Source organism: Thamnophis elegans, chromosome 2 (genome assembly GCF_009769535.1).
Source record: "Thamnophis elegans isolate rThaEle1 chromosome 2, rThaEle1.pri, whole genome shotgun sequence".
In the NCBI taxonomy this organism is placed as follows: domain Eukaryota; kingdom Metazoa; phylum Chordata; class Lepidosauria; order Squamata; family Colubridae; genus Thamnophis; species Thamnophis elegans.
This window is the reverse complement of record NC_045542.1, coordinates 169,749,175-169,771,851: the sequence shown is the minus strand read 5'-3', so window position 1 is coordinate 169,771,851 and position 22,677 is coordinate 169,749,175. Positions and strand designations below refer to the sequence as shown.

General features: G+C 47.7%; 1 protein-coding gene across 1 annotated transcript in view; it reads left to right on the top strand.

Moving 5' to 3' along the window:
• Window positions 1–21,123, top strand: part of LOC116503347 (alpha-1-macroglobulin-like) — a 63,817-nt gene extending 42,694 nt beyond the window's left edge. The window contains exons 16-19 of the mRNA XM_032209712.1: window positions 7,796–7,960; window positions 9,962–10,025; window positions 11,636–11,846; window positions 20,783–21,123. Of these exons, the coding sequence (XP_032065603.1) occupies window positions 7,796–7,960; window positions 9,962–10,025; window positions 11,636–11,846; window positions 20,783–20,993 (651 nt within the window). The 3' untranslated portion in view covers window positions 20,994–21,123. The remainder of the gene's footprint in view (window positions 1–7,795; window positions 7,961–9,961; window positions 10,026–11,635; window positions 11,847–20,782) is intronic.
• Window positions 21,124–22,677: the final 1,554 nt, after the last annotated feature.

Here is a 22,677-nt window from a genome sequence, read left to right as displayed (position 1 = left end):
AGCATATTATTCAAAAATACTTCACAAAACTATAATCCAGGTAAAACTTTTTTTCTGAAATTAAACAAACTAACTGCTAGGTTCATATGGCAAGGATGAAAAGCGAGGATTAAATTAAAGTCAATGCAAGATAGCAAGGAGAGAGGAGGTTTAGCATTACCAAACTGGGAGCTATACGCATTAGCATTAACAACATTTGGAATTTGGTATTTGGTATTTGGTATTTATTCGATTTGTAAGCCACCCTATTCCACGAAGGGACTCAGGTTGGCTGAACAAAAACCAGGAAAAGGGGAACAAATACAGAAAATAAGACAAACAGGACAGTAATACAAGAAATTTAAAAAACACAGCAAGCACAGCAAATTCGAGCGGGAGGGGGACTCAAGCCCAGGTTTGCTGGGACAGCCAGGTCTTAACGGCTGTCCGGAAGGCCTGAAGGGTGGCAAGGGTCCGAATCTTCATGGGGAGCTTGTTCCAAAGGGCCGGAGCAGCCACAGAGAAGGCCCTCCTCTGGGTGGTCGACAGCCGGCATTGGCCGGCAAATGGAATTCGGAGGAGGCCTAATCTGGGGGATCTAATGGGTCTATGGGAGGTAATTGGCAGGAGGCAGTCTCTCAAGTACCCAGGTCCAATACCATGTAGGGCTTTATAAGTGATAATTAGCACCTTGAAGCATATCCGGAGACCAATAGGCAGCCAGTGCAGCTCACGGAGGATAGATGTAATGTGGGTGTACCGTGGCGCACCCACAATCGCTCGCGCAGCTGCATTCTGGACCAGCTGAAGTCTCCGAACACTCTTCAAGGGCTGCCCCATGTAGAGCGTAGTACAGTAGTCCAATCTTGAGGTCACAAGGGCATGAGTGAGTGTTGTAAGATCCTCCCGGTTCAGGTAGGGACGCAATTGGTGCACCAGGCGGACCTGGGCAAATGCCCCCCTGGTCACAGCTGACAAATGATGATCTAAGGTCAGCTGTGGGTCCAGGAGGACTCCCAGATTGCAAACCCTGTCTGAGGGGCGTATAATTTCACCCCCCAGCCTGAGAGATGGAATACCTTGCCAATTTGTGGGAGGAAAAAACACAAGCCACTCAGTCTTGTCAGGATTGAGAGCCATCTTGTTAACCCCCATCCAGACCCTCACATCCTCCAGGCACTGACCCATCACGTCAACTGCTTCACTGAGCTGGCACGGGGCGGACAGATACAATTGAGTATCGTCCGCATACTGGTGGTATTTTATCCCATGCCGTCGGATGATCTCTCCCAGCGGCTTCATGTAAATGTTAAACAGGAGGGGGGACAGGACCGACCGCTGCGGCACCCCATAGTTAAGGGGCCTAGGGGTCGACCTCTGTCCCCCAACCAACACCGACTGCGACCTGCCCGAGAGGTAGGAGGAGAACCACCGAAAAACGGTGCCTCCCACTCCCACCTCTCGCAACTGCCGCAGAAGGATACCATGGTCGATGGTATCGAAGGCCGCTGAGAGGTCCAGGAGGACCAGAACGGAGGCCTGGCCCCCGTCTCTGGCTCTCCAGAGATCATCGGTCAGTGCGACCAAAGCAGTTTCCGTGCTGTAGCCAGGCCTGAAACCAGATTGGAAGGTGTCTAGATAATCGGCTTCTTCCAAGGACTGCCGGAACTGAGAGGCCACCACTTTCTCAACAACCTTCCCAACAAAGGGGAGGTTGGAGACTGGACGGTAGTTATTTAAAACAGCTGGATCCAAGGACGGTCTCTTCAGAAGGGGTCTCACCACCGCCTCCTTTAAAAGGGGGGAAAGGACCCTTCCCAGAGAGACGTGGTCACTATCGCCTGGATCCAGCCCCATGTCACCTCCCTGCTGTTCGCGACCAGCCAGGAGGGGCACGGGTCCAGTACACATGTGGAGGCACTCACTGCTCCGATGGCCTTGTCCACTTCCTCAAGGGTAACAGACTGGAAATCAATCCAACGGTGTCGTTCAAGATCCTCCCCCGGTACCTCGGCTGGCTCTGCGCAATTGGAGTCCAGGTTTGCCCGAAGCTAAGCCACTTTATCCGCGAGAAATTGGACGAATTCCTCAGCCTTACCTTGTAAAGGAGTGCCCGTATCTCTCCCTTTGAGGAGGGAATGGGCTATCCTAAACAAGGCGGCTGGGCGTGACTCAGCGGAAGCTATCAGAGCGGCAATGTAAGTTCTTTTTGACGTCTGAATTGCCCGGAGGTAGGCTCTGATGCAGGATTTTAACAGTGCTTGGTCTGACTCGGACTTACTGGATCCCCAGCGGTGCTCTAGATGTCTCTTTTGGCGCTTCATCTCCCGGAGTTCCTCAGTAAACCAAGGAGCCCTCCTGGATCCACTGCCTCGGATCGGCCGTAAAGGCGCAATCTGGTTAAGGGCCCCTGCCGCCACCGAGTTCCAAGCAGCGATCAGCGTCCCAACCGAATCGCGGGCGAGAGTATCAGGTATAACACCAAGCGCTGTCTGAAAGCCCATAGGGTCCATAAGGCACCTGGGGTGGAACCACCTAATCGGTTCCTCCTCCCTACAGTGGAGGATCGGCCTCCGAAAGTCAAGCCTCAGTAGGCAGTAGTCCGACCACGACAGGGGCAAGATCTCAATACCCCTCAGACCAAGATCACAACTCCACTGCTCCGAGAGGAATATGAGGTCAAGTGTGTGACCCGCCGAGTGAGTCGGATCCTGAATTACTTGGGTCAAGCCCATGGCTCTCATGGAAGCCATGAACTCCTGCGCCCCATCAGAGTGCTCGCCGAGTGAAGGCAAGTTGAAATCCCCCAGCACCACAAGCCTGGGGAACTCAACTGTCAGCTCGGCTACTGACTCGAGGTGCGAGGGGAGAGCTGCTGCGACGCTGTTGGAAGGCAGGTACGTTAGCAGCAAGCCCACTTGACCCCCAGGGTCCAACCTCACCAGCAAGGACTCAGACCCGACAAGCTCCGGAGCAGGGATCCTACGAGGAATTAAAGACTCTCGGATAACCACAGCCACTCCCCCACCCCTTCCTGGGGTCGCGGCTGGTGAAGCACCTGAAAACCCTCTGGGCACATCTTGGTGAGGGGGATTCCTCCCTCCGGGCCCAGCCAGATTTTAGTAATACATGCCAGGTCTGCCCCCTCGTCTAAAATTAAGTCTCGGACAAGGGGAGCCTTGTGAACCACACACCTGGCATTTAGCAACAGCAGCCTGAGACCAGGGCCCTGACAACTCGCGCCATCTGGCCTTGGAGTGGGACTAATAGGGCTGGAAGGAGGGATCTCTGTAACATAGCGAACCCTCCTTCCCCGGTAATGGCTTGCCCTAAAGTCCCCGCCATATCTACCCCTCCCAGTTAAGACCATATTGCTCCGGCCCACTCCCGTGTCCATAGGCCCCCTACCCTCCCCCAGGGCTATCAACATCCCTGGCAAACCCTTCGAACCATACATTCTAAGGCTGGGGGTTAAACCAGGCCCCCCTAACACTTCTGCAAGGCACTCAGTGTAGGAGGTACCTGGTTGTAGTCCAACCTTCTCAAACGTACTCACTCATCCAAACAAACACTCCCCCACGACAATTTAAAAAACACAGCTATATGATAAAAGTGGGTACATACATACATCACAGTCACACCTCAAGCACTCATCATACGTTAAAAATACACGGAGCACTGTGATAGTGCGCTATCAAACTATGATGTAAAAGTGGAGAGAGAACTGTTCCGCTCCTCTCTCTCCTCTATGTCCCGGAGAGACATCCACGGCTACCAGACCAAAAGTCGATAGTGTACAGGGCAGTCGTGCATGGGAAAGGATAAGGCATGAAAGTCTGATGTTCACAAGTAGCAACCGGTCAGTCTCATCCCTCTTAGAGTCCAAAAGAAGGTCAGCGGACCGCATGCACAGAAGTCTCTTTCCTGATATTAAATAAGGTTTATAGTCTGGGGGGGCCAAAGTCTGAAACTGGCCTGAGCTGCTCTAGGGGGGGGGAGAGAGCGTGGATCTTTCCGAAACCAAGTCCTCACCCTTGCAGCCGCCATCCTCTATCGCTCCTAATCCCAACCCACTCCCAATCCTACTCCTAAACCTAATCACTAATCTAACACTAGCCTCACACTAACCTACACCCTAACCCCACCCAATCTTAACCCAGCACCAACCTAATCTAATACTAATCCTACATTAACCTGGCCCTAGCCCAGCCCTAACTCTACCTCAAGCCCTGACCCTAGCCCTAATCCCTGCCATTCAATCCCTCCCGCACCTCGGGTGCAACCAATCGTTGCCCTCGTAACTATTTCTAAACTGTATCTAACTATCTAATTATACCTATGCCTATAACTAACTATATCTATCTCTTATCTAAACCTATCTAACTAACCAGAGCAATGGCAGGCGGCAGACGGGCGGGGGAGAGCAGATGTTACAGGCAGGACATCGGACACAGGCCAAGGTAGAGGAGAGTCAAAGCGGCTAGGGAGATGGTAAAAGGCTTCCTGTCGGCTAGGGAGGGAGGCAAAGGAGCAATGTCCAGAAGAGGCTATGATGACACGGAGGCCAGAAGTTGGAAAAAAAGGGGGGGCATCCAGGCCTCTCGCTTCCTCGGCTGGAATTCAGAGCACCATTCTTCCTCTCCACCCGAGCAACCACACCAGACAAATGAACGGCCAGATCTTTTCGCCAGAGGATCACAGGACAGCAAGGCAGCAGGCGGCGAGGCGAGCAGAATAGAACGGGGGGGGGGCGTCTGGGGTGGCTACGGTGGCGGCAAACACAGCCAGCCATCCGATCCGCCGCTCCACGATCTCAAAGTTTCCGACGACCCCTCGTTCTTCATAGCTTCACAGCTGAAATTGAGTCCCCAGGCTCACTGCGCCGTTCGGATCAATCAGGCAGGCAAGGGGGAAGGGGCACCAAAGGATTTGCAGTTGCTATGATTCAGTAGCACAGCGCCGCCATCTTCCCCCTCACGCCGCAATCACCGTTCCAGGCTGCAGCAGTTCCGCTGCTCGGGAGACGGCCATGGATAGCTACCGGATGACAGCCGAGCCTTACGCGATTCCTAGGACCAAGCCCCACCGGGAAGGTTTGTTAGCGATGTAAAAGGGATCCGGAGGCTCTCGAGATCTTCTCTATTTGGCAGTGATTTCTATAAAGCGAGAAGCCAGGCAGCCATCCGAGTCCCGCACATGCGCAGATGGGTGAAGGACTAGATAGAATTAAAGAATAAAAGAATTTTGACCTTAGAAGGCCATGATCTGCAAGCAGGTTGGCATACGTTCCTATGGGATGATAAAAATAAAACACACAAATACTTTAAAAAACATCTAATTAGAAATGTGTTATTGCAAAACTGGCTCAAAATTTTAAAAAACCCACTATGTGAAAATCCCAAATTGGCTATCCCCGACAGAAAGGACGATGCACCCAAATTTTACAGATATGAATAAAGTGTTAAGATACAGAGAAATTTAAAAACAATCAAAAAATTGGCACAACAAAACATGAAAGTTGACTGGCTAACCTACTTGCAAATCAAAACTAAACACAATAATGATATTAAATTGTACGGCATCCAAATGGAACCACACAAATTAAATAAAATAATCCAAAGCTCAGAAAGATAGGGAAAATATATAAATTTCTTATGAAGTATAAAATGGAAGTAGAAATTGTGACAGAACAAATGGTAAAATGAGCACAGAACTTTGGCTACAATATTGAATTAGATAAATAGGAAAAAATGTGGGGGACAAATTTAAAAATAATACTATTGGTTGCATACAAGGAAAACCAGTACAAAATGTTTTACAGATGGCACTTAGCATCAGTAAGCCTAGCAAAAATTTCAGCAAATAGTTCACCAAAATGTTGGAAATGTGAATTAACACACTGAACATATTATCACATATGGTGGACGTGTGAGGAGGCTAAAAAGTATTGGAAAAGGATTAAAAATTGGCTAGAGTCAATAACAGGAGTCAAAATTGATTTGAAACCAGATCAAATGACTGCGAAGTTTTAAAAAGGAATCCAGTATTTAATTTTATACATAATTACGGCAGTGAGGATTGCCTTCACTCAGAAATGAAAAAATAAATTGATACCAAGAGAAGATGAAATAGTAAGAAAGGTTTTGGACTGTCCTAAAATGGACAAATTAACAAAAAAAATCCAGGGAAAAGAAGAAACAGAATATTACCAGATTTGGGGGAAATGGTTTAGGTGGATGGAGGAAAGAAACAAGGATCAATAAAAGAAGTCAATAAAACCCAAATAGAAGTTAAGGAAAATTAACATACATGCACACAGACACACAAACACACACACACACACTCAAGAGAGTTTAAATTTATTAGAGGTAATCACCCAATATAGCAGATAGATGAATAAAATAAGAGGGTTAAAAATGGTGAAACGCAAATGAAATATATTAGGAGAAATAACATATGGATAATTGTATCGATTTGCAATTGCTATTAGAAAGAACAGGAAGTTCCCGTTTGTACTGTTTTGTGTAAATGTAGTGTACGTCTAAGTTTTGTGTGTGTGTATTTTGTATGTAAATAAAAATAAAATAATAACAACAATAATAATAATAATAATGAATAGAATCTCCCTCCCTCCCCATAATTGCAGGTCATGTTGTCCAATTAAATGTCCAACTGTTGTTATGGAAAACTGTCCGAGTCTTAGTAGAACATCTGGTTAGATGACCTTGGTTCCTAGGGGACGATTTCTTGTTGCTGTCTGGAAATGACATCCTTCCACTCCCTGACTCTGTGGCAGCTGAAAAGTGGCAATGGCTGCAATAAGTAAAATCTCCCTTTGAAGTTGACACAGAGTCCCAGAGCCAGTGTGGAGTACTGGGGAAGGAAGCAGACCAAGAAGCCAAATTCTGGTTCTCCATCAAACATAGATGCTTCCTTGGATCACTCCTGAATTCTTAATCGAGGCTGTCTCAGAGGTGTCTCAATGTAGAATCATCTGGATCACCTTGGCCAGAAGACCAAGATGGCCTCTGCTTTGAGATTTCCAGTAAAAGAGAACTCATCATTTCATGTGGTGGCTTGTAATGGAACGTGAAAATGACCTTGGAAGACAGACAGAAGAGATTCTGCCTAAGGAGCTCAAAATGAAGTAATGAGCACAGAAAGAAACGTGGAAGGGACCTGTCCTAATTGATCAACTGCTAAAAAGATGTGGCAGGATAACTTTCAGGCTTGCAAGACTCTATTGATGTGGTTTACAGTTAACTAATCTTATTGTGTTTATTGTTTGGTCTGCTGAACCTGAGAGGCTGATACCAACCTTGCAGGTTTGAAAGTGCAACTCACCTGCTGTCTCTTTTTACCATCTGATTGGTCACGGTGGATCCTCACTATATTTCTTTCTCTGTCCATTACTCAGCTTCAGGTTCGTCCTTCTTTTATCTGATTTCTCTGCCTTCTCTCATCTCCCAAGGTCATTCTCCCATTATATCAAGAGCCAGGGTGGCGCAGTGTTTAGAATGCAGGTACTGCAGTCTAACTCATTGCTCACTTCAGGTGTTCGATTCTGACCGGCTCAAGGTTGACTCAGCCTTCCATCCTTCCGAGGTTGGTAAAAATGAGGACCCAGATTGTTGGGGGGAATAGGCTAACTCTGTAAACCACTTAGAGAGGGTTGTAAAACACTATGAAGCGGTATATAAGTCTAAGTGCTATTGCTATTGCACAATCTGTTTCATTGGCTGATAGCTTGATGGACAGGAAGTTCCTCTAGCCCAAATCTCCATCCTCAGTTGCATTGCATTCTTTCTCATTTCAGTTTTACAGCCTCTTTCCCAAGAAGGATCACACCTTCTCTGTTGACCGCTTTATGGATGCATTCAATCTTCATCCCTGTCCTACAGAAAAACCATTGAGGGGTGAAAGAATTGGCCACCCAGTGCATTTTCTCCCTGAAGATGGGGATGCTTACAAGATATTCAGGGTAAGCATCAAAGCTATTGTCAGAGTTTTGGCAGTGTGACTATTATAATGAGATAAACCCAAGAGCAAAACAGAGCACACAACACACAAAACCTTTTATAGAATTAATAGTAGTTTATATACAAATATATACATAAATATACATGGAGATAAATCCCTTACCGCTCAGCTACAGACACAAGGAGAGAAATGAGATACATGATGAGAGATACATTAGGAGAGAGAAACACGCCCTCATTGCCTCCCTTAAATAGACAACTCTTACAACAGTAAATGATGTGTGAACGCCACCAGAGTCTTAAAGAAGCGATACCTGTAATGCTGATCATCCTCATTGCATCAGTTTACAGATTACAGATTACAACCTTACATCAGCTGGTAGCTATTAAATCCTCTTTACTTGACAGCTATGATTCTCCACATGGGAGATGCTCTCATTAAGCAAGGAGAAGTGCATAGTAGGTTCTCTGCTTAGCTGAAGTAGACTTCTGGTATCTTCCTGGGCAGATTCATAGAGATATGGTTTCTTTGCAGGATCTAATCTGGGTCAGTCACTGGGACCAGAGGTTTTGTCTTGTGCTGGAGGCTATTCTCAGGAAACCAGCACACGTTCTGGTAGGGAGATGTTCCCTGAAGATGGGTGCCAGCATGAGTCCGAAAGCTCGGAAGACAAAATCTCTTGTCCCGGTGACTGACCGAGATTGGATCCTGCAACATTATCCTGGGTCACGTGTATTTGCCTTCATTCATGATATACTTTTCTTTTTTCTCAATGGTTTGCCCTTCCTAACCATTTGCCCTGGGATTTAATCTGACCTTACCCTGGTCCTCAATTTATGACCATAATTGAGGCCCAAAATTCTATTGCGAAGGGAGACGCGTTAGTTTTGCCCCATTTTATGACTTTTCTTGCCACAATTGTTAAGTGAATTACTGCAACAGCAGTTAAAAATCATGATGGCACAGTGGTTAGAATGCAGTACTGTGAGCTAACTCACTGTTTACTCCATGAGTTCGATTTCGAGCAGCTCAAGGTCAAGCCTTCCATGCTTCCGAGGTCAGTAAAACGAGGACCCAGATTGTTGGGGCCAGTATATAAACCTCTTAGAGAGGGCTGTAAAGCACTATGAAGCGGCATAAAAGTCTAAGTGATATTGCTATTAATAACATGATTGTTAAGTAAATCTGGCTGCCCCATTGACTTGACCCCAAGTCACTGCAACTGTCATAAATATGAGTCAGTTGCCCGACATCTGAATTTTGATCATATGACCAAGGGGATGCTGTAATGGGCGTATGAAAAACAATCGTAAGTAACTTCTTTCAATTTTGAATGGTCACTAAACAAACTGTTGTAAGTAGAGACCTACCTGTATTAATTTAATTTCCAAGCTGATATAGCACCAGAGCCATGGTGGTGCAGTGGTTAGAATGCAGTATTGCAGGCTAACTCACTGCTCACTCCAGGAGTTCGAACCTGACCGCCCCATCCTTCTGAGGTGGATAAAATGAGGACCCAGATTGTTGGGGGCAATGTGCTGACTCTGTAAACTCTCTGACTCTCAGAGAGGGCTGAAAAGCAGTGAGATGGTATATAATTCTACGTGCTATTGCTATCAGCCAAGAGCTGCCATCTGCTAAGACAGGCCTGTCAAACTGATGGCCTACAGGCCAGATGCATCACACACAGGCTACGCCTACCTCAGCTCTGCAAAGGCAAAAAACATCATGAGACATCCCGAGACATCATGGGACATGATAAAGTTTAACAGCTGTGAGATGTCTCTCCCATTGCTTCTCTGCCACAGACCTATCAAAGGATTGGCTTTCTGGCTATAGGTGGTGGTTGATAATGCCAATTTTTTTGAAAAAAAATTACTGGGACAATAATATATTCCTTGTGGTTGGGTATATTAGAACGTACTGAAAAATAAACATTGATAAGTAGTTTTCATGAGCAGAAAGGACTGTTCCTCAATGGCTTGTTTGCTTCATCTGGTAGGAATTCGGCTTGAACATTTTTACCAACACCAGGCTACGCATCCCGGGATACTGCTCCGACCGTGGTAAGATCTGGAATGGATATATCTAGTCTAATGAAAAGATACAATAGAAATTGAAATAGAATAAAAGTTGGAAGGGACCTTGGAAATTTTCTAGTCCAACCCTTGCTTAGGCAGAAAACCCTCTACCATTCAGACAAATGGTTATCCAATCTCTTCTTTAAAACTTCCAGTTGTTGGAGCATTCACAACTTCTGGAAGCAAGTTGTTCCACTGATTAATTATTCCAATTGTCAGGTGATGTCTCCTTAGTTCTAGTTGCTTCTCTCTTTAGTTTCCACCCATTGCTTCTTGTCCTGTCCTCAGATCGTGGTCTTCCAATATTTGAGGGTCTGCAAGAGAGAAGAGGGGAGGTGTCAATCTATTCTCCAAAGTCTATGTAGATTTTCAGTCATCCACGTCATGGTTGATCCAAAGGTGCAACTGGACTTTCTGGGTTTTTCTTGGAAGACGTTTCACTTGTCATTTAAGAAACTTCTTCAGAGCTGATTTTTTAAAATTTTCTGACCCTGAGAGCAATCAACCAATGGAATAGCTTGCCTTCAGAAGTTATGGGAGCTTCATTACTGGAAACTTTCAAGAAGAGACATCAGTCAGAAATTGTATAAGGTTTCCTGCTTGGGCATGGGGTTGGACTAAATGACCTACAAGATCCCTTCCAACTCTGTTAATCTGTTAAAAACCAGAAAGTCCAGTTGCCTATTGAAAAGGCACCTTTGGGACTATTCTCCTAAGCATCTGAAGGCAAGACAAGAATCAGTGGTTGAGAACTAATCAAGGAGAGGACCAACCTAGAAATAAGGAGGTCTTTCCCGACAGGTAGAACAATTAACCAGTGGAACTGCTTGTGTTCAGAAGTTCTGGTTTCTCCAGCACTGAAGATTTTGAAGAAGAGATTGGCCAACCACATGTCTGAAATGGTGTAGTCTTCTGCTTGAGCAGTGGGTAAAAGACCTCCAATGTCCCTTCCAGCTCTGTTGTTTCATTTTTCCGTACCCTAGAATCCACATGATCTGCCCCGTGTCTTTGTTAAAAATTATGTCACCACGTGGGCAATGCCACTTACTTTCTCTTGATGCCCAAAATCCTTTTCCTGAAGTCTCTTAAGCAATTGAGAAGAGCCGTGGTGGCACAGTGGTTAGAATGCAGTATTGTAGGCTAATTCTGCCGACTGCCAGCAGTTCAAATCTCATCAGGCTGTTGGGGGTAAGCGGTTGACTCTGTAAACCGCTAAGAGAGGGCTGTAAAGCACTGTGAAGCGGTATACAAGTCTAAGTGCTACTGCTATTCCTGACTTGTTGAGGACCCAAATCCAACAACACTGCTTTAATTGAGGGTTTGTAGTAACCATCACAAAGAGGGCGAAGTTTATGGGGGAATATAACAGGTTATGTTTGAGCTCTGGAATAGAGTTCCATGAATCAAAGAAAGTGGAAAGGTTGAGGCTTTCAGTGGTGAAATTAGGACATTGCTCCCCCGTTGCCCAATTGTCCGGACACCTCCAGTCATCCGCCATTAATTTATGCAGACAAGGACCAAAACTGGATCTGGGAGGGGAGGGGCTATTATCCTTTGAGTACAAATAATTAAATGGCTTTCTCTCTGTGTTACAGATTTGCCAATGGAGTGGGAGTTTGATGCTTTCACAAAACCTGGAAAGCCTCTTTTTGTTCAGAGTGTCTCTCCCCCGAGAATTGACCCCTTGCGAATCCCTGCACTTCCTCCTGTTATTGTTATCACTAGTGATGAGGATGAGTCTGCTCCTAAAAGGACACCTCGGCGCTTCCTTCCTGAACCGTGGATATGGGAAGTCGTTACTGTAAGGTAAGTGGATGGCACAGTCTAAGAGATTCCCCTGGAGACTAATTTCTCCAGCTTAGAGGGGCTTCCAGCCATGGAGGGCTATAACTGCCCCTGATCCCATCCTCCCCAATGGCAAGTTTGAGCTGGCTTGGCTGAGCATGAAGGCAGTTGTAATCCAATATTCCTGGAAGGCACCAGGAGAAGTCAGCTGCTTAAAATTGGGAGGAGTCTGCCTGCAATTCATTCTGTGTCAGTCTAGCCAGAACTACTCCCTAGGGAAATAAAGACTCTTGACTCCATAGGTTTTAAAGAAAAGGTATTTTTTGTAGAGATGCTGAATGCAGCACGGATGAGGCAAGCTCTAAAGAAAAATCATGTGAAAATCGTGTCAGAGTTTGTTGCTGTCCAGCCAGCACACAAGCAAATAATTCAGCAGGATTCAATTATATATAAGAAACTTCTTTATATACAATAATACAACACATGATGCACGTATACAATACCCATGCAGCTTTTTCCAACGTGGTAGAGAAAGAAGTAGCAGCAAGTAAAAGCAACACAGGCCAGGATGGAACCAAGCTAGTGCCAGTGCACTCAAGCTCTTATATATAGAACAGTTAAGCCACACCCAGGCTCCAAACTGTCTCAGTCACCAAACAGTCCCCACCTGTCACCATGTCTATTCCAATTCATGAACTCTTATACACTGACAAATTGTATATTGAAAGCAATTCCCAATCAGGCTCTGTTCCAATGTTTTGGGAACTTGATGTCTCAGGCACCGGTGCAAATTCCTTTCCCAGGTCTGGCCTCCTTGAAGCTCAGTGTTAGTGTCCACACTCCCCAATTTCCCATAGCATCCTTTCACACCTCCAGCACGTTTCCCTTCCCCCTGGTTAAGGCAGTTGAGGGTTACATTTTACTGCAGTTATTCAATTAGCAACACGGTTATTAAATAAATCTGGCTTCCCTATTGACTTTGCTTGTCAGAAAGTTGCAGAAGGTGTTCACTGCAAGAGTTATAAGTATGAATCCAAATGCAAATCATGTGATCATGGGGAACAACGGTCATAAGTGAAAAAAATGGTGATAAGTTGCTTTTTTTCAGTGTCATTCTAACTTTGAATGGTCACTAAATGAGCTGTTCTAAGTTGAGGACTACATGTATTAAATATTAAAACTCTCCAAACAGTTCATGTCACAGCATTCTAACTCTATACAGCTAGTCTTTGACTTATGACCACAATTAAGACCAACATTTCTGTGGTTAAGCGAGACATTTTCTTAAGTGATTTTTGCCACTTTAATGACCTTCTTTGCTATAGTTATTATGCAAATCGCTGCAGTTGATAAGTTAGTAACACGGTTCTTAAGTGAATCTGGCTTCCCCATTGACTTTGCTTGACAGAAGATCGCAAAAGGAGATCACAAAACCTTAGGACATAGCAGCGATCATAAGTATGAAGCAGTTGCCAAGCGCCTGAATTTTCATCACATGGCAATGAAGAGGCTACAAAGTTCGTAACTTTGAAAAATGGTCATAAGTCACATTTTTCGGTGCCGTTGTAACTTTTAACAGTCACTAAGCGAACTGTTGTAAATTGAGGACCACCTGTATTATTGTGTGGACATCTGATTCATTGAGGTGTTTCGCACAACTGCTCCAGGACAGAGCAATCTTTTCTGCTGTTCTTTCACCCAAAAAATGTATGGTTAGTGCTAAATTTATAATCCTAATTGAGCCAGGAATTATGGTCATAAGTCACTGCAGTTGTAAATTGAGGCACAATGACCTGGCCCTGATTTTTTTTGATGTGGTCACTAAACAAATACCGGGGTTGTTAAGCAAATCCTTTTTCCCCCAATGGGGGTTGCTTGCTGGAGACCAGAAGTAAATGCCAGAAATCAGCAAAAAAAACCACTGCAAATCTCAGTCATGTGACCATAGGAGGCTGCAAATGGCTGGTTGCCAAGTGTTCAAAGTGTGTTTTGTCTGTTTATGTGTGTGAGTGTGCACGTGTTCAGCCATCATACCTTTGAAAAGATGTAGCTTTGGGATAGGAGACACCATCATAACTTTTAGATCGGTGCGAATGCCGCAGGTGAGAGTCGCTAGTGATTTTAGCACTTTTTATTTCCAGCAAAATATGACTGCGCTCTGCCAGCTGGGCTGCCGGAGCTTGCTCTTTAAGGAGCTCTAGGCAGACCAGCCAGCTAATGATAGCAGTTTAAATCTCATGCAGTCAGGACAGCCAATCAGCGGTGAGCATGAAAACTTGCCGATTCTAGCCAATCCGTGGCAAGCATGAAACCTTATGTAGATATGCAGCGCCACCCCGAGGGACAGGAGGGGTCCCGGGCGCAGCGGCATCGTCTCCCCCGAGCCCGAATAGGGAGGCCTTTTGCACCTGCGACCGGAGCCACTAGTTTGCGTTCAGCGACTGAAAGGATCGCCAAAATCCACCCAGGACAGCTATGCCTTCTGTCCGTAAAGTTTGGGGGAGAGGAAACAGCGCTGTGTTCCTTTGCGCGCCTTCCAGGGCCCTGGAGGAGGAAGAACTGAGGCCGGATCCTCATCGATCCTCCGAGAAGGGAAAAGGGGATCTTGGCACCTCCGCACTCTCTTCCGAGGGGAGTAAGGGAGGTGTTTCAGCCTCTTCCTTCGCTTTGATTTTCAGCCGCGTTGGGTGAATGGAAATGTATTCTTGCATTTATAACCAGAGGAAAGACCGAAGAAAAGGGAGGGAAAGGAAAGGATCCTGAGCGGGTCCCTCCCGCCGTGCGGCCAAAGGATGAAGGTTCAAGCAGGACCCAAACTCCCAGGGGATCATTTTCACTCGCTGTTTCCGGGATCCAGGCTGGCTTTCTGCGCCCACCGTCGCCCAGACTGCGGCGTCCCTTCTAGACCGCGCTACGGACTTCCCGAGGCCAAAGTCATAGAGGAAGGAGCGGGAGCCTTGCAGCCTTGGCGTCCTCTCCCTCTTTTCCATTCTTTTGTCACTTTCTCTCTCCTCCTCCCTTCTCTCTCCTCTTTGTCTCTTTTTGTCTCTTTCACACTCTTTCTCTTTGTCTCTCTCTCTCTTTCTTTCCCACTCTTCTGTCATTTTCTCTGTCCTTCTCTGTCTCTTTCTGTCTCTCTTCCCTCTTTTTTTCTTCCTCTCTCCCACTCTTTTATCACTTTCTCTCTACTGCCCAACCTGTCCCCATACTTATCTTTGATTGATCATGTTTGCAATAATTTACCTTCTTTCCTAAATAGGCGCAGTTCCCTTACTGGATCCCTTGCTCACTCAAACACACAGACACACACACACACACACACACACGCACAAAACCATTTTTCTCCATTCCAATTCGGATCCTATAAATCAATTGCTCTGTGAAACATCTGTGAAAAAAATTCAGGTGCTCAGGCATGAAAATGTGCTGCTCAAATACTATACTTTTCCGCACACACTGAAAAAAAATTAGAGGGAACATTGCTTATGTAGATTCTAGCCAATCCATGGCGAGCATGAAAACCTATGTAGATTTCTGATGTACATACGTACGTAACCTTCTAGAATGAACAGTGTCCAATCCCTTGCCTACATATGTGACGTAGTCCTCCAGGTAGGCAGGGCACACCAGCTTCCAACTGGACCTGCACAGTTCACTTGTCCCCAGGATCTCGGCTGCAGCGGTCGAGTCTGCTGTTTTTCTGGCTGCCTGGGAAGGAACCTTCTGGAGCTCCTCGGCCCACGAGTCAGGTTCTAGCCTGGTTCTTTCAGTTTCCAAGACCGTCACTCCCCACTGGATGCCCTCGATCCTAGATAAGTGATTGCGGCTCAGTTTGGCATGTAGTTCCCCTGTTGGGACACCGAGTAGGCCTGTTTCCCACTCGTCTGCTTCCCAGCCGGCGGTTGAGCATGCTCGTTGGGGCGGAGACCTCAGGTTCTGTGACAGTTGCTCTGGCCCTCTGGTTGCAGTCCAATCGCCATGGTTCCTAAGCTCGGTGTCCCTAAGGCAGTGTCTGAGTTGGTCAATATGCCTCCTCCAGATTCGCTCATCCTCCAGCTCAATGCAGTATGACTTGGGGCCAGTGACAGCCATGACTCAGCCTGCCAGCCAGGTCGGGTACCCCGCATAGTTGTGTGCAAATACCTGGTCCTGTATGTTGAATGCCCGCATGCGTCGTGCAAAGTCCGGGGGGGGGGGTGTCTCAGGAAAGTAGTCTGGGTGGTATCGGTCAAGTCGTGACCTCAGCCTTCTTCCCATCAGCAACTCCACTGGCGTCTTGTTGGTGGTCGCATGGAGGGTGATGTGTTAAGCGAGGAGGAACTGGTCAACTTTTTCCTGCCAATTACCTGGGCCCACCTGGGTGAGGGTTTCCTTGATTAGTCTCACCATCCGCTAGGCCTGCCCATTGCTTGCCAGGTGGAAAGGAGAGATGAGTATGTGCCAGATCTCTTGCTCCGCGAGGAATGCCTGCATGGTCTTCGCCATCAGTTGTGAGCCGTTATTGGAAACTATGATGTCGGGTAGACCGGGGGTGGCGAAGAGTCATCAAAGGACTCGAATGGTGGCTTCTGCCGTGGTTGTCTGCATAATGATTACTTCTAGCCATTTGGAGTATGCGTCCACGGCAATTAAGAATGTTTGTCCTACTGGCCCTGCAAAGTCAATATGTATGCGGGACCAGGGTCCCTTGGCCACTTCCCATTCATGAGTGGGTGCCGTGGTGCTGCTGGTTGCGTCTCCTGGCAGGGTTTGCATGTGGCCACCCACTCAGTATTGTCCTTGTCCATCTGGGGTCACCAGATGTAGCTCCAGGCTAATGCCTTCATTCTCATGATCCCAGGGTGCCCCACATGTAACACATCCATGGCTCGCCTCTGAAGCTTTTGGGGAATGATGACCCTTTCTCCCCACAGCATACAGCCTTTTATGGTTGACAGTTTGGTTAGCTCGCTGTGGTAACTCTGGAACTCCTTCCTCAGTCTCTCCTGTGGCCACCCCCTCAACACCCAGCTCAGAACTTTCCATAATGTTTTGTCTTTTGGGGTGTGTTTGGCGATGTCTCTGGCAGTTACTGGGCTGGCTGGGTCAATGTTGATCAGCAGTACTTGGGCAGTGGGTGCAGGGTCTTCCACTAGTTCTGGCAGCAGGCAGCGGCTGAGCACGTCGACATGGCTGATGTCTTTGCTGGGGCGGTGGATCAGCTCGTAGTCATATGCAGTGAGGAAAATGGCCCAACTGGTCATTTTCGGGGACATGTATGGAGGGATCTGTTGGTTTCCAGTGAGAAGTCCTAATAGGGGCTTATGGTCGGTGACCAGCTCGAAGTGTCTTCCGTATATGTACTCGTGGAACCGCTTGATTCCTGTCACCACGGCCAAGGCCTCTTTATCAATTTGACTGTAGTTGCACTCAGCCGGTGACAGAGTCTTTGAATAATAAGCTATCGGTGCTTCCGTTCTGCCTGGTAGGTGGTGGCTGAGGACTGCCCCAACTCCGAAGGGGGAAGTGTCACAGGTGATCTGGACCGGCAATGTGTGGTTGTATTGAATCGGGATGCTGTCGGACGAGAGGAGGTCTTTAACTGCTGCGAATGCTTAGTCTTCCCTCCATCCCCAGGTCCACGGCATCGTCTTCCTCCGGAGGTTGTGGAGCGGTTCAGCAACGGTGGCCTTCTGTTGTAAAAAAATGCTGTAGTAATTTAACAGTCCCAAGAAGGCTTGCAGTTCTGCCTTATTCTTTGGGGTGGGGGCGTTCTTAATGGCTTTCATCTTGCTTTCAGTCAGGTGGATGCCCAACCCATCTATTAGGTAGCCCAGGAACTCTACCTGCCTTATGCCGATTTTGCATTTATTAGGGTTCACTTTGAGTCCTTTTTTCTGGAACTTTCCCAAGGTCTCACGCACGCGTTCCATCAACTGGCCTATTGACTCCCCTGATATAAAACCGTCATCGAAGTATGGCATCACCCCTGGGATCCTGTGCAGTAGCTGCTCCATTAGGCACTGGAAAAGTCCTGGGGTTACGCTGACCCCAAGCAACTTGGTACATTTAAATGCCCCCCTGTGAGTCACTATGGTTTGTGCTTCAGCGGTGGTGTCAGCGGTGGTGTAAAGCATTTCCATGATTACTATCAACTTGAGAAAGGGGGGGGGGGATGCCATGCATACTTTTGGCCAGAGTAAAAGTCTCATATTTCTGTACTGGGATGTGAATGCGCATGTCCAGAACCTTGCCATAACATCCTTTTGGAGAATGTGATTGATGACCTCAGCCAGAGGGGAGGGGAGATAGGGGTAAAGTTCAGACACCATTAAGTGGGATTTCGTTTTGGCTACACAGAAGTCCGTGCCAAGATATTAGTCCTAATAAATGAATGGGGGTTTTTTGAACCTTGTCTCAGGGCTCGTAAATTAATTAGGCCAACTCTTGGAAACTTCACAGGTGGCTTTGTCTACTGGCAGCTGCTGATAGGGCTGGGCAAGGTCCAGCTTGGTGAATATCTTCCCGCTTCCTATGGAATGCAACAGATGTTGCACCACTGGCACTGGGTACACACTCTGCTGGAGGGCCTTGTTCAGTGTATACTTGTAATCCACGCAGAGGCAGACGGACCCATCTGTCTTCACAGGGGTGACTATGGGGTCTCCCACACTGCGTGGTCGGTTGGCACGAGGATTCCCTAGGCAATGAGTTTGTCTAATTGTTTCTCGACCTTGGGCCGCAAAGCAAATGGTACCCTTCGGGGTTTGAGCCTGATGGGGGGTCACATGGGAGTCTAGGTTAAATGAACTGCGTTTCCCCGTATATTTACCTAAGCCCCTATCGTAGATGTACGTGAACTCCGCCAACAGCTGGTCTAGTTTGTGGGTGGTTACGCGGTGCAGTCCGATGATGTCCAGGCCCAGGGGTTTAATCTATTCTACTCCCAGCAGTGATGGCCGGTGGCTGCCAACAACCATGAGTGGCAGCCGGCCCTGGAAGTCATGGAACATTACTTTGCCCACCATTCTGCTTAGTACCTCTATCCGGTTCCCTTGATAATCATTCAGGCAGACATTTCGCAGCTTCAGGAATTTCCTGCTTGCGGCTGGATTCAACTTCTTGATTGTTTGCCAGGATACTATTATGAAATATGACACTGTGTCCAGCTCCATTTTGCATGGTCCCCCTTCAATAGTCACAACTGTGTGGTATTTCTCCTGCTCATATGCATCTATGTGTCCCACAGTCCTCTCTTCATCTGCTCCATTGTTGGATGGCTCTTGGGTTCCCTGGTCTTCCTGATGGGGCTATAGGCTTTGGCTGAAAAGGAATGGGTTGGGGTACTTTGTAGGCTTCGGCAATGTGGCCCTTTTTCTGGTATCAGTGGCATGTCGCGTCCCGGAAATGGCAAGCCACCCTTGTGTGGAAACCCATGCAACCCAGGCAACGTGGCTGCCTGCTCTCTGCATCCCTGGGGCTCTGCCGCTTTTCTGGGTACACGCAGTGGATGGTGTCGTCTGCGTTGTCCCAGTCGTCATTGTACTCAGGGACTTCGGTTGACCAGTTGGGCTCTGGTATGTGTGGTGCACCCTGCTGGTCTTCCTCCCGTTTTCTGCCAAGTGGTCTGATGATTCTCCTCGACAACATCCTTGAATGAAACTCCTTATCAACAGTTTCTTTTGTAAAGAGAGGTCTCTCATCCCCAGGATGATCCGGTCCTTCATCATTTCTTCAGGATTTATAAACTCGCACCTAGTAGTGATCTCCCAGAGGCTGGCCACAAAATCATTGACGGTTTCTCCCTCTCATTGGTGCCAGTGGTAAAACTCATTTTGGCGGATCATGGGGGTGGCAGAGGGTGCGTAGTGGTCTTCCGGGCATGTTGCAGGGTGGCCCAGGCAACGGTCTCCACATCTGCTGGGGCGATCAGTATCTGTGCCATTTTGTAGATCTTGGTGCCACATTAGGTCAGGAATAACGCTCGCTTCCTCTTGTCCGGCCTGTCCTGGTAATTGTTGGCCTCCAGGAACATTCTGAAACAGCCCATGTATGTGTGGCAGTCTTCCGTCTGCGGGTCGAAGATCGCTGGAGCAGGCGATACTTGCCATTCGTGCAGGTGGTCGGGGGTCCTTGTTGCAAGATAGCTGAATGGTTCACAAGGAGGTTCTCAGGTCCCTTTTATCCTTCGTCGCCAGTGTTAGATCGGCACGAATGCAGCAGGCAAGAGCCGCTAGTGATTTCAGCACTTTTTATTTCCAGCAAAATGTGCCTGCGCTCTGCTGGGTGGGCTGCCAGAGCTCGCCCTTTAAGGAGCTCCAGGCAGACCAGCCAGCCAATGACAGCAATTTAAATCTCCCGCGGTCCGGACAGCCAATCAGCGGCAAGCATGAAAACCTAAGTAGATTCTAGCCAATCCGTGGCAAGCATGAAATCTTATGTAGATTCTAGCCAATCTGTGGCGAGCATGAAAACCTATGTAGATTTCTGACATACATCGGTATGTAACACCAACTTCAAGCAAGTGTTAAGCGACTACCTGTAGTCAGTGTTAGCGATTATCCTGTGTCTCCTTGATGGAATTCATTGCAGGTAGTCGTTGACTTACGACCACAACTGAACCCAACATTACTGTTGCTAAGTGAGACAGTTAGATGAATTTTGCCCCATTTTACAACTTGTTAGTTAGTGACATGATTGTTAAGTGAATCTGGCTTCCCCATTCACTAAGGTCACCAAAGGGGATGGCATGACCCCAGGACACCGCATCATAAATATGAGCCAATTGTGAAGTGTCCAAATTTTGATCATGTGACCATGAGGAGGTGGCAATGGTCATAAGTGTGAAAAATGGTCATAACCCACTTTTTAGTGCTGTTGTAATGTGGAAAATGGTCAGTAAACAAACGGTTGTAAGTCGAGGACTACCTGTAGTGGATTGCTTCCCTCACTTTCTATTCTCTTGTGTCCCTCCATAGATTTCAAGAAAAAAGACATTCTCAAGGCCATAGTTCTAGAAGAAAGAGGCAACTAGTTGAAGCAACCTATGAAACTGCTCTTCCTGTGACCATCCCGGACACCATCACCAAATGGAAAGCCGGAGCTTTCTGCTTATCAGAAAGGAGCAGCTTCGAATTGGTCAACCCCACTTTTCTGAAGGTCTCCCAGCCACCCAGCAATTCAGAATAACAGAGTTGGAAGAGACCTTGGAGGTCTTCTAGGCCAACCCCCTGTTCTGTCCTCACTACACGTTAGTCTGTCTGCAGCTTGACATGCAGCTAAACCCACTTATCCTCCAATAAAACAGACCGTGTGCATAGATCTGAATGCTTTATTGAAAGAACAGGATGTGGTGAAACTGGGGAAAAAGGGCGTTGGTACTTACCTGATACGCATCTTCTCATAGTGGGGGGAGGAGTATCCAGAACAGGTTGACTTTGTCCTCTCATGATTGGGTGAGTCAGATAAGCTCTTTGGGTAATGCACCCTGGCCAGCAAGCCCTCCCAGATTTGACGAAGAGCTCCATCCGACTCGTTGCACCATTCACTCCAGACTCTTAATTCAGTTCTTAGCTTTTATCGTCTTCAACATCAATATTTATATAACTTCATAAAACTGTGAACATAAAACTTAGTCGTACAAACATAGTCAGGGGGGGGGACTGGATACTCCTCCCCCCCACTATGAGAAGAGGCGTATCAGATAAGTACCAACGCCCTTTCTCCATAGTGAGGGGGGAGGAGTATCCAGAATGTGACGTACCAAAGCCTACACGTCCCTAGGGAGGGATACCCAAGAGGCCCCATGTCCCCCGCTCATGCCAGTTGAGGCGTAGGCCCCGCCCTGTGAACCGCCTGCAATGCCCTGCGTCCAAAGAGGCTTCTGCTGAGGCAAAAGAGTCCAGTTTATAGTTCCTAGCAAAGGGAGAGGGGAAGGCCCACGTGGCTGCCCTGCAGATTCCGGCCAGGGGTGTCTGCGTGGCCCAGGCCCTGGCTGCGCTCCACGTGGAGCGAGCTGTGATATGATTGCTGTCTGTAAGCCCTGCGATTGGTATGCAGTGGCAACGCAGGTTCGCAACCACCTACCTATTGTGGTGGAAGTCACCCTGTTACCCAGGCCCCTATTTGGAAGGAGACAAATAGGGCTTCGGATTTCCTGTCTGGCCTGGTTCTCCTGAGGTAATCTTCAGAGCCCTCCTTACGCCCAGAGTGAACCACTTCTTTCCTAATGGGTGGGAAGTGTCTGGACAGAAGTTGGGCAAATCAGTTCCTGGGTTTGATGGAAGCAGGGGCCCACCCTGGGGATGAAGGACGTAACCCCACTCTGTCTTGGTGGAAGAAGCAGAGATCCTCCCCGGTGGACAGAGCTTGCAGTTCGTATATCTGCCTGGCGGAGGGGATGGCCACCAGAAAGGCCACCGTGAGAATCAGGAACTTAAGGGAAATTGTTCGTAAAGGCTCAGATGGAGCGCCTATTGGAGCGTCCCCTACCCTGTGTAAGTCCCAGGAATGGTACCTGAATGCTGTGTGCGGTTTGGGGTTGGAAGCTCCCTTGAGGAATTGCCTGACCATAGGATGGTGAGTCAGGCTCTGGTTCCTGCCATGCAGGAGAACTGATGAGATGGCTGAAACCTGTCTCCTAATTGTGTTAGAAGTTAACCCTCTGTCCCGGCCTGCCTGGAGGAGGTCCAGAATCTGAGGCACTGAGGCCTGGCTAGGATTGTGCCCCAGGAGATTACACCATGAGGCAGAGGCCTGCCACATGGAGCCATAGATACGCTCTGTGGAGGATGTGTGGGCAGTCTGGATAGTCTGCATCACCCTGGGGGGAAGAGGTCTTTCCCCAGGATGCTCCGCTCAAGAGCTAAGCAGT